General features: G+C 32.8%; 1 protein-coding gene across 1 annotated transcript in view; it reads right to left on the bottom strand.

The window, feature by feature from the left end:
• Positions 1–8,427: 8,427 nt before the first annotated feature.
• The window catches only part of LOC106459545 (nuclear receptor subfamily 2 group E member 1-like), a 23,937-nt gene continuing 19,769 nt past the window's right edge, over positions 8,428–12,595 (bottom strand). Inside the window, exons 6-9 of the mRNA XM_013919172.2 lie at positions 11,881–12,021; positions 10,828–10,924; positions 9,793–9,942; positions 8,428–9,087 (exon numbers count right to left, since the gene is read on the bottom strand). Coding sequence (XP_013774626.2) covers positions 8,819–9,087; positions 9,793–9,942; positions 10,828–10,924; positions 11,881–12,021 — 657 coding nt within the window. The 3' untranslated portion in view covers positions 8,428–8,818. The remainder of the gene's footprint in view (positions 9,088–9,792; positions 9,943–10,827; positions 10,925–11,880; positions 12,022–12,595) is intronic.

Below are 12,595 nucleotides of genomic sequence, written 5' to 3'. Positions count from 1 at the left end.
ACTAAACTTGGGCGACTCTGCATCATGCTATATGCTGGTTCTACACATCCTAGAAAAACATCACTTTTGTTTAGTTAACAGCAAGGCACGGAATAGACATGCCCTTCACTGCACTAAAAGCCTCCATGTAGACACCATTATAGTAACCTCGGAAAATGCGTTTTTGTGTATCTGTATGTATTAAAATACATAGATTCTATTTAAAAAGAGAAGTCTGATGAACAATGGCCCAGAACTCTGATGGAATGTTTTTAATTGAAGAGAAAATGGGAAAGTACAATAAGCTCGAAAAGCATAGTATTTCGTATTAACGATACGACTAAACGTGTTATAATACCATATTTCAAAGAACAGGAAGTACCATTGCTTCTGTCTACCGGTGACTCGGCAGTGAGTCTGCAGGCTTATAACTATAAAATCGAGTGTCGATACCAGAAATGAGTAGAAAACGTGTATATCCCATTGTTTAGCTTTGCGCTTAGTAACAAACAAACAAATGCTATTGATTCGCATAAACTGAACGTTACTTTGGTAGGTCATTGTTGTGGGCAAGAATTCTTGCTGTTGTTCCATCAGTTTTAAATCACGTTAGCCATATTAGGTCACAAAAATGGCCAGGCTTAAAATAACAAAAGAGATAAGTATTTCTAAGAAAATAACCATTAACTGAAGCTTTAGCTTTCAAGAGTAAAACCAAAGAAATATTAATAAAAAAAAGAGGTACGATATTGCTTTCCGCTATGCTGTAAAATGCAGAAGGTTTTTGAATTAATGAAGCTCAAAAGTACTAGTACATGTTTAAATTCAAATTTGATTATCCATTTTTTCAAGTACATCCATTACGGATTTCAAGTCCAGAGCGTGTACAAGATCTATTTCATGTCCGCCATAATTCACTTCCCCGGAGATCATTCGTTCAACACCAGAAATTATCAGTTTGACTGAACTTATGGCAACCAAAAGTTATTTGAAATTATTTATAAGCAATATTGACAGTTTGTGCTATTGCTTTAATCTTACGTTAAGCAGGATTCGTGTTTAAGCAGTGCTGCCAAAGATTTTAACTTTTGATTTACTGTAATTATATATGGATCGTTGAATGTTTTATCTCAATAGGATATTGCCAAAATGCCATTGTCTTCTGATATCAATAGATCATTGATAGTTTTATCTTGATACGATTCTACGAAACAACAAGATATTGCTGCACTAATATAGCCTATTAAAAAATTTAACCTATATGATTCTTCGAAAAGCATGGTATTGTAGTGATGCTATAGAAAGGTTTGATGTTTTATATGATCGACAAGAACAGTATTGTTCCACTACCAGTCTGTCAAAACTTTTAAATCTATACAATGCTGCCGAAAAGCATAGTATTGTTGTATTGATGGGTTTTATTTTTTATACGATACTGCCAAAAAAGTGTTGCTTGATTTGAGTAAATAGAGTTTGCTTAGTAGAAAATATAATTGTTTTAGCTTGTCATTGAGTAATAAGAGTTTGCTTCTATAGAAAATATTATTGTTTTAGCTTGTCATTGAGTAATAAGAGTTTGCTTCTATAGAAAATATTATTGTTTTAGCTTGTCATTGAGTAATAATAATTTGCTTTTATAGAAACTATTATTGTTTTAGCTTGTCATTGATAATATTTTCTATAGAAGCAAACTCTTATTACTCAATGACAAGCTAAAACAATTATATTTTCTATAGAAGCAAACTCTTATTACTTTCTATAGAAGCAAATTATTATTCTCAATGACAAGCTAAAACAAACAGAATCGTTTTAGCTTTTTCTTGAGTTATACCTTTAATATCGTTATTATTGTTAAGAACGTTATTGTTTCAGTTTTTGTTTTGCAGATCCCAATGTTTAAACTTTGCTGTGAAAAAGTATATTTATTGAATGTTACAGAGACAGAACTGCAACAAAATTATGACTTATGGTCTTATTTTAGTCATAATTTTTTATAGATTTTTCTTTAAGCATTGCTGCAAAATGTATATTATTGCTTTTACTTTATCGGTGCTAGATAGTTGTATTGTTTCTATAAACTTCTATATTGCATTTGTTTTTGTTGGTTTTTTTTTAGTAGTGTTTTTGCGCATTGCAGCTGAAATGTATGGAATTGTTCTAGTAAAATATAACTTGTAATATTACTTTTAGAAATTTCTCTTCGGAAAGGGTATATTTTGTCTTCAAATTTCTCTTCGGAAAGGGTAAATTTTGTCTTCAATTTTAGGCTGTTAGAAAAATAGAACCATCTAAACATTACCTGTTAATATATCGACAGTGTTTTATTTGCTCAAAAATTATGTTTTGATTTTTGTTTTAGCGCAGACCTGCACAATGGACTACCAGCGCTGTGTTCGCCAAGATTGACCGAACCTCGAATTTTAGCGTTATGATTCCCCAAGCTTAGCGATGAGCACACAGGGAATAAATTGTACGGTGCATTCTTTAATATTACCCAGTGTAGTGTTTTATAGGAATCAATGAAATTATTTTGTTCTTCTCCATAAAGTGACACGAGATAAAGCAGTGATATCAAACTACCAGGCCTAGTTTTTTTTTGTTTTTTTTAAAGAGCACAGCACCAATTTTGAAATATTTCATTGATAACAAATACATGTATTGTTCTACTCAACATTAGCAATATTTCACACTTTTGTTTTTAATCACAAGAAGTTGATTGCTAAATTTATAAGTACAATAGTGTTTTCGATAAACGTGTAATTCATCAAGAGTAAAACACAAAAAGGACGTTTTTTTGGCACAGTGAAAGGTAAAATCTTTATTGTAGGTTACAGCCGGTCAATTTCGGTAACACTAAGCTAACAATGTAGACACTAGCCCTGATAATAGTAACTCTGTTACAGAAGCTAGTCGGCTGTAACCTACAATATAGATTTTACCTTTCATTGTGACAAAAAACGGTGTTTTTATGTTTTTGTACTTTTGATATTGTAGCACAATGTGTCTGAAAAGAAGTTGTGTAATTCATTAATTGAAATTAATGGAAATAACATTAAGTTTTTGTATTTTATTATGTTTATGTTGTAGCTGATATTGTTTTCCAAAAAAAGAAAAACGCTGTAAAACTACAAATAAAGTATTTTGCCCCAAACATTTGAATCCGATAAATTTAAATTGTCGTTGCCAAAGAGTCTCTTTCATTTGTTTGTTTGTTTGTTTTGAATTTCTCGCAAAGCTACACGAGGGCTATCTGCGCTAGCCGTCCCTGATTTAGACTAGAAGGAAAGCAGCTAGTCATCACCACCCACCGCCAACTCTTGGGCTACTCTTTTACCAATGAATAGTGGGATTGACCGTCACATTATAACGCCCCCACGTCTGAAAGGGCGAGCATGTTTGGTGTGACGGAGATTCGAACCCGCGACCCTCAGATTGCGAGTCGAGCGCCCTAACCACCTGGCCATGCCGGGGTCTCATTCATAGTAGAAAAGGTTTCGCATAGGTGTACATATTGCCGGTAGGTGACTCTTCAGTCGAGTACATTAAAGAGGGTGAAATCAACTTTAGGTCGAAACGTTGTTCTTGTACTATATTTTAATTAAAGTTTTTAATACCCATACTAGCCGTCTCTGCTATACATTTTTAACTTTATGTTTGTTTTGTTTCGTTTTCGGATATCTGCGCTAAATTACAAAAGGGCTATTTGCGTTAGCAGCTCATAGTTTTGAACCAATAGACTAGAAGGAAGGCAGTTAGACAACGGCACCTACCGCCAACTATTAGATTTTTTTTTCTGACCGGATAGTGGGATTTCACCATCACTCATATAACGTACCCACGGTCTAAAGTACGGAGTGCGGTTTTTTCTTGTTTTTTTTTTCGGTAACGGGACGCACGCCTATATTAATCCATAGTCTCGCACGCTAACCATTGGGCCACGCTCGGTCCACTGAACTTAGAGGATTATTCCCTATGCAATATTTTAATGTAACGGAAAAAGTTATATATCGAAACGCAATTTGTACTGCTGAAGTTGTGGTCGATTTTTTTTATTGTTGCTATTTTCATAGGTAAATTTTAACTATTAAACGTACCAGACAGTTGTTGACTTGTAGCTTTTTCTTTGTGTTTTTGATTTTTTTATGATATTTTGGTGTTAGAATTGTTTCAGTGATATGCAAGGTTCAGTATCAGGACGCAATGATTGTGTCACCGATATGTCAGAACTCCTTATCGGGCGCAATTTTTTTTTTGATATTGTAATTATTGTTTTGGTCTTTTGTTGCTGTTATTTTCAGCTTTATTTTATTTTATAGGAAAATTTTAGCCATTAAACTTTCCTGCCATTTGTTCTTTTGTAGTTCAGTTTTTTTCTTTATGTTCCAGATTTTTGTAGTACTTTGGTGTTCGAGTTATGTCACAATATGCCAGAGTTCCGTATCAGGGTGTAATGATTGTGTCACCGATATTTCGGAGCTCCAAATCTGGATATAATTACTTCTTATATTGTAATTATTGTGATTGGTGTGTTTTTCTTATTTGCACCCTAATTTTACTTTATGGATATCGTTTAAGTAGCAAATTTACCTGTGATTTTTTTTTTTCCATTTCGTTCACTTTCTTTGTTGTGAGGGTAAAAAGGTGTTCAGATATGGAACTTTTTCCATGCAAGTATACATAACGGACTGTCTGGTAAACGTACTGTATTTATACAAAACAAATCGCTTAGGCGCTAGAAGTCGGGTTTCTATACCGGTGGAGAGCACAGCACAGATAGCTCATTGTGCAGCTTTGGGCTTAACAACAGACAAACTTACGGTTATCAGTTTATGAAAACACTTTTAGCCGTTTCTAGCACCCATGATAGGTGTTTCTATATGAACATCTTAATGAAAAGTCAGCTTGGACTAAAACCTTCATATGAGATACTGTCCCAAGGAAAAGCCTAAATACAGGCAAATGACCGTAGGCGTGGCAATAATAGAACTCTGTCAGTAGAAAGCTTTATTGAAGAAGTATTTATCAACTAATCACGGATACTATTTAGTCACAAGCAGGCAATTAGCAAATAAGATAAAATTACGTGCGTGTCTGCGTCAGAATATCCGTTAAAGATTATTTTTATAGTTGATTTGATTGTTTGTTTGTTTCACGTAAAATTACACAAAGGCTGTCTACGTGTAACAATCATTAATTCTGAACTGATAAATTAAAGAAAAGGCAGCTGGTAAATACCATTCACCGCCAAATCTTGGAATATTTTTATCTGACCGAATAGTGTCGCTCTTTATAACCTTTTTTGTGGAAATGTAACGTGAATTATGAATCCACCTGAGTTTTATAGCCATAAGATAATGTCATACATTAAAAACGAAAAATAAACAGTAGCCACGTGTTTCCTGTAAACAATACAAACCATATACTACTGAGGCATTGAACTGAAAGTTACCTGTTGCCGTGTAGCGAAACCGATACCAAATTATTTACAGTAATAAAACGGTGTTAAACAATGGAAACAAAAATAAACAACAGCCATGTATTGTTTCCTGTAAACGATACAAACCATATACTACTGCTATTGCGATGTAACAGAAGTAATGCTGTATCACTTATATCAACTCTATGGGTGACCGCTTATATCCTCTTCGGTCACAGTGGCTGCACTCGTGTGTGCATACTCAAAATCTTCGTATTATACTTATCTAAAAGTTGATATTAAGAAGTCACTCATACGAGGGAAATATTCCACATAACGAATTAACATAGAATTTTATTTTCTTAGAGCGTTGTTTATTGTACAGCAGTTGGTTTTATGTGGATCAGAGCGTGTATGCCACCATTAGATAAAGTTTCAACCAGTTCGTAAAATATTATCAGCATTGTTTGAGAAAATAAAATAGTAGCGTCTGTTTGGTATTCTTACAACTATAAAGAGCATTGCCAAGGGGGTTATTTTTATTTTAATGGAGAAAATTCGTGAGTGAAGGAAATATAATCCCCCACCCCCCTCAGCCTAGGTTTCTTCGCATGCATGTTTTTTTGTAATGTGTCACTGAGGAAGTTATCTAGTTTATATGTTAACCCGAACCAGATTTAATAACAGTAAAATGTGTGTTCGCTGGGTTAACATAGATGAGTACCATTTCAGAAAAATGTAGTAATATAAATCAAAATATTTTGGTCATAGCATGAAAATGTGTATTTAGTTAGCTCAAATCAATATCATTCGAGTACTTGTGATAATCTGGATAACTCTTCATTGTATTAACATGAATCAATTTCATGTTAATACCTATGTAAAAATGTATGTGATATGCTAACATGAATCGGTTTCATGTTAATATCGAAGCGGAGCCTTTTGTGATGTAATAAAATGAATTGATATCATTTAAGTAACAATACAAAAATATATATTTTGGTTAGTTTGAATCAGTATCATAACAGCGGTCGTAAAAATATTTAAAATGTGCTAACATGAGTTTTGCTCTATGTTGGTAATTGTGAAAATCGGTAAATGTAGCAGCATGAATCAGTATCATAACAGTGGTCGTAAAAATATTTAAAATGTGCTAACATGAGTCCTGCTCTATGTTGGTAATTGCGAAAATCGGTAAATGTAGCAGCATGAATCAGTATCATAACAGCGGTCGTAAAAATATTTAAAATGTGCTAACATGAGTCCTGCTCTATGTTGGTAATTGTGAAAATCGGTAAATGTAGCAGCATGAATCAGTATCATTTTAGCAACAATATTTCTTGTTAGCTTAAACCAATTATATATATAGTTGTTTTGTTAATGCTGTACCGCATACCTTTGAATTTTTTTGTTTTGTACAGGGACTTGCAACCTAATTTTTACAGCTGTATGGAAAAAAAAGTTTTTGTTTCATACATTATATTGATAAGATGTAGTGATTCACATTCGATTACAAACAAACTTTTATTAGCATAATGCCCAGCAGTGACTATTAACGTAGCTACAATTTCAGTGACAGAACAACGTTTTAAAAGTTGATTGCATTAACACATTAGTCACATCCTTCCTTGTAATAACGATTTGTGTTAATGAATTAAATATCTATGTGGAATATCCGCTGACTTTTTTATATGTACGATAGATGAGATTGATGCTAGGTCAAACAATAACTCATCAAGGTAAAAAAAAAGAGATCAACATTTTGCGGTTTAGTAAATAATTATATCTATGTTTGAGATTTGTATAAAAAATAACTTTGTCTGTTACTACAGTTTTTTGAAGTTTAGTATACGTATACATATATATGTGTATTACATAAATAAAAATAACTCTGTAAATCAGTATTGTTCTCTTAAGTTTGTTATATATATCTAGCAGTAAATTGGGAGAAAATAATTGTAAATCAGTATTGTTCTCTCAAGTTTAATATAAACGTATAGCCTGAGGTTGAGAAAAAATAACTCTAAATTTTTTATAGACATCTAACAGGATACTCAGAGAAAATAACAGCAAATCAGCATTGTTATCTCAAGTTTAATATAACCGTTTGTGTTCTCTCCATTTTTATAGACATCTAACCGGATACTGAGAGAAAAGTAACTGTAAATCAGCATTGTTATCTCAAGTTTAATATAAACGTTTGTGTTCTCTCCATTTTTATAGACATCTAACCGGATACTGAGAGAAAAGTAACTGTAAATCAGTATTGTTATCTTAAGTTTAAAATAACCGTTTGTGTTCTCCCAATTTTTATAGACATCTAACAGGATACTGAGAGAAAAGTAACTGTAAATCAGTATTGTTATCTTAAGTTTAATATAAACGTTTAACATGAAGTTGAGAAAAAATAGCCTGTAAATCAATATTGTTTCCTAGCTCAAGTTTATTTTAACAGGCCTAGCAGGAGGGCTGGAGAAAAATAAATCTGTAAATCAGTATTGTTTCTTGAAGCTTTTCATATATAACACGAGATTACATAAAATAGTTCTGTAAATCAGTATTGTTTTACGCATATAACATGAGATTTACATAGAAATAATTTGGTATCAGTATTTTCGTATCAAGTTTAACATAAACGTCTAGTATGAATTTGAGAAGAAAAAAAACTTTCTAAATAAGTATTGTCCGTTCCACACCTTTTGTGTATAACACGAGGTTACATAAAACCATTTCTGTAAATCTGTATTACTTTCTTAAATTGTACATATACATCTAGCAGAAGGTTGAGAGAAAATGTAACTATGTAAATTTGTAAGGTTTATTTATGCAACCACACTAATAAAACACTCAAATCTCATATAATTTTTATTCCTTTACAGCACCTATTTACATTAAGACAAAACACATGAAAATCATTGCAAAATAGTATATGATCATGTTAAAAAGTTAAAATATAAAGAAGGCTTTCTGGTGTGTGTGTGTGTATACTGACCAACATACATATTATATAAAATAGAAAATAACTATGCGCTATGTCTTTGATGAACAATTAAACAATTACAACTGATAGCCCCTGATTCTCAAGTGTTTTAGAAAATAAAAAATATGCATTCTTATCATTTTTATTTTCTTTCCACGCAAAATATATACAATTTCTCGTACGATCTGAATAATAATATAGGTTAAAATACTATTTGAAATCAGGTTCTACTAAATGCACGTTGCTGAAACAGGGTTTTAACAGCAACTCTGACTTTCTGAGTTCTATTCATGATTATTTTTCTTTTTTTATATAAACAGACCAAGAATCACGTTAAATAATGTCACTGATTGCGTGTTGAGTCTGAGACTACAATTTAATTGTTGTTATTATAATCAGTTCATAGTGCAGGCACGATCGTTCCTTAGGCAAGTTCACAGTGGTCAGAAATCGCTACTCTTGTACATGTCACATAGCAACCGTTCTAAAGGAATACTTCCGATCGTTTTCCGGAAGAACAGATCCTCTATAGTCTTAGCGGACACAGACCGAAGAGACGGCAACGTGAGCAAAAGCTTGCCGAAGCGAAATGGTTGGGACGGGTACGCCGTCTGAACGTACTTCCCCAGAGTCATCTGGGCCTGGTCTTGAAGTGAAGCCACCACGTGGATATCTCGCAAGCCACGGATCTCAGCTCCTCCTGACTGAAAATCTAGATTAAAAATAAATAAAAATTGGTGTAAATACTGTTATCTGTGTGTGTGATACTGAAAGGTAGAGTAAATTAATAAAAATTGATGTAAATACTGTTATCTGTGTGTGTATGATACTGAAAAGAAGAGTAAATTAATAAAAATTGATGTAAATACTGTTATCTGTGTGTGACACACAGATAACAGTATTTACACCACCTTTCAGTATCATACACACACAGATAACAGTATTTACACCAATTTTTATTTATTTTCTCTGTGTATGATACTGAAAGGTAGAGAAAATTAATGAAAATTATGAAGCAAAATATTCAACCAGGTCGGTGATATATTACTTGTAAAAGAATCCTCTGACCTTAATATAAAACTGAAAGAAATAGATAGGCAGGTAGGTTGAAAGAAAGATAAGTGTTTCGTTTCATTATTTGTAACTCCAATTCGATTCCGGTTTTTGTCCCAAAATCCCACTTTTGATCCGAAGTTGTCGCCCATTAAGCCTCATAATATTATGTTAAACCAGATATTTGAATTATATAATTTTACAGCAAATATAGCACAGTGATCGTATTTTAGTTGTCTGTCAGTAGTCACGGCATAAAAACAAGCAAATGCTTGAAATTGGATACAATACCATGGGCCGATTAACATACGTAAGTCATTAAATTTGTTTGTACGAGCTGCAAAACTGATTGGCTGATACTGACCTGTCTTAAATAACACGATTGCCTTCAGACATGCGTACTCGGTGGGGTCGACATTCAAATGTTTCAACTTGGCTATGATTTCCTGGAAACTACGAATCTCGGTCATTAAGTTCATCACCTTTTCAGAAGTTGCAGGTTCGTTACTTAATCCTGAGAATAAAAAAAGAACGTTTGATATCGTATACTGAAATACATAAAGATATGTATACATACAAAACAGAAGACACCCAAGTTCTTCTGTAGAGAGTGGGAGGACATTATATGGAATAATTAGACAACTTTCACCGATAACCACTCATTATCAAATGTTTTAAAAAATTAAAATATGTCAAAGCATAGAAAAACAAGAAAATGAATGGTAACATCGCATAATTTTCTATAGGCCTGTATATACAGTGGTTATAGTGATCGTACAATATACATTTGTTACAAGGAAATCAGATGCTAGACCATGATATTCTAAAGTCAACCTATTTCATCAGAAATCTAAAGAGTTATTTCTCTCTTTCAACTATATGGCATGTTTCAAACAAACTATATCTCTTTCAACTATATGGCATGTTTCAAACAAACTATATCTCTTTCAACTATATGGCATGTTTCAAACAAACTATATCTCTTTCAACTATATGGCATGTTTCAAACAAACTATATCTCTTTCAACTATATGGCATGTTTCAAACAAACTATATCTCTTTCAATTATATGGCATGTTTCAAACAAACTATATCTCTTTCAACTATATGGCATGTTTCAAACAAACTATAGTTTACGAAATTCGCACACAAAATTTAGCGATTCAGTTATATTATGTATAAAATTACATTTTATTTTGCTTTCTGTTAATGGGATTCAGTGTTTTATTGGTTAACTTAGAAATAAAATTCCACATTTCTATATATCACTGATATCTGAAGAGGTTCGTTAGTGATACGTTACCTTCAGTCCGTAACTGTTTCAGTTAACGAATAATCAAAGATTCAAACCGTTAACGACTTTAAATAATTTCGAAACGAAAAAAACTACCAACATTACCTCCAGCAGCTAGTAATGGTCCGACTTCTAGGGGTAACATGAATTGGGCAGCGTCAAGAACAAAAAGCTCCCGCCAGCCCTCCTCAAACAGAAGTAGCTGAAAAAGGAAATACACATTTTGAGACGGCTTGACTGGGTAATGAAAAAAGCTTTTGTCATCTTCGGGTACAAGTATTTTACAGATATACATGAGTATATATATATATATGTGCAGTTTACAACAAAGAGATCACATGAGAGGATATTGCTTCAAAAGGGATATTTTATAAATGACAAGAAAATAATATTAACGTCAGAGACAGTGATGGGATCGATACATTTTATAAGTGAATATCGAACACAAAGATATTTGTGATAATATATCCATATTGCCATTATTTTGTTTAACTACAAGCTAGATGAGCAGAAAGATTCTAATTAATACACTACGTATGTAAGTAAACATCGGGTCCCTCGTGAAGCTTCAACTACCACTTTTCCTCTACCATTGCTAAAACTTCGTGCCGTAACAGATGTTCTTCTTGAAATTGATGATATAAATAGCGTCTCAACCAATTATTGTTGTGTCATATTCCAGCCGGCCTGGTGAGACTTTGTTTGAGGCGTAAAGTCTCGTTGGCACTGAATTTTGTAGCTACAGTGTGGTTGACATATTATTATTATTACATTAATTTTCCTTGTTTTTATTAATAAGTTCTTGCAATTAGTAGCAACATTAATAACAACACTGAATGGACTTGCGAGGTGTTTAAAAATAATGAAATAACTTACAGCTTTATTTTACTTCGCACCTTGTTGTTGTTGTTGTTGTAATAAAATGATTTATACACAAAATATAAATAGGGTTATGTAGCAAATAATTTTAGTTTTAATAAACAATTACACATTTTAAATTTAAAATAATATACATAGTTTTCGAGAATTTTAGTCTGGCTCTGGACCCTAATTTCTCCCAAATTACGATTTTTCGTGTTCCAGTGATGGTTTATATGACAATAGTTTCAATAGACAAATTCAGCCATTTGTGAACGTTTTGACGTAAGCCCCACCTACCTGATCTCTGATTGGTAGTCCAGTGAAAGCAGGAACCGTCTTCAGCCAACGAACATTAACAAACAGAATTCTCGCCGCTGATTCGCATACAACATCTGGGTTATTAAAAAAAGCGTGTCCAAAGTTAAGTTTGTTCGGATACTAGAGAAAAAAAGAAAAAACACATACGCAAAAAGCAGTAAATATCAAGAAAATGTGATTGTTTTATACTTAAAACAATACATCTTGTTAATCACTATAAGTAAAGCACGCAATATCATTCGGATTAATTGCCAGTAGAAAACTAGAAAGAAAAGCCTTTCCCATGAAAAGGAATATACAACAACTAAATAACTTTTGAACACTATTTACCCCACCAGTGAATTAAACTTAAACTCAAATCACTCGTGTTTGGCTAATAGGATTTATCATAATTTTAGATAAAACCCAGAACTATATTATTACCATGTATTTTTAGTTAAAGTTTCGTGTTTCTTGTCATTTTAGGCCAAGATCGAATGGCTGAGCTGCTGTTGTACATCGAATTATATTTCTCCAATTAAACTGAATGAACATGAAGTTAATCATAAACGTTCAACAGGCCAATCAGTATCAAAAACTAAGCAGTTACGTAAACTACAACAGATATGTTTGTTCGTTTGTTTTGAATTTCGCGCAAAGCTACACGAGGGCTATCTGCGCTAGCAGTCCCTAATTTAGCAGTGTAAGACTAGAG

Source organism: Limulus polyphemus, unplaced genomic scaffold (genome assembly GCF_000517525.1).
Source record: "Limulus polyphemus unplaced genomic scaffold, Limulus_polyphemus-2.1.2 Scaffold625, whole genome shotgun sequence".
In the NCBI taxonomy this organism is placed as follows: domain Eukaryota; kingdom Metazoa; phylum Arthropoda; class Merostomata; order Xiphosura; family Limulidae; genus Limulus; species Limulus polyphemus.
This window is presented reverse-complemented; position numbering and strand designations above follow the sequence as displayed.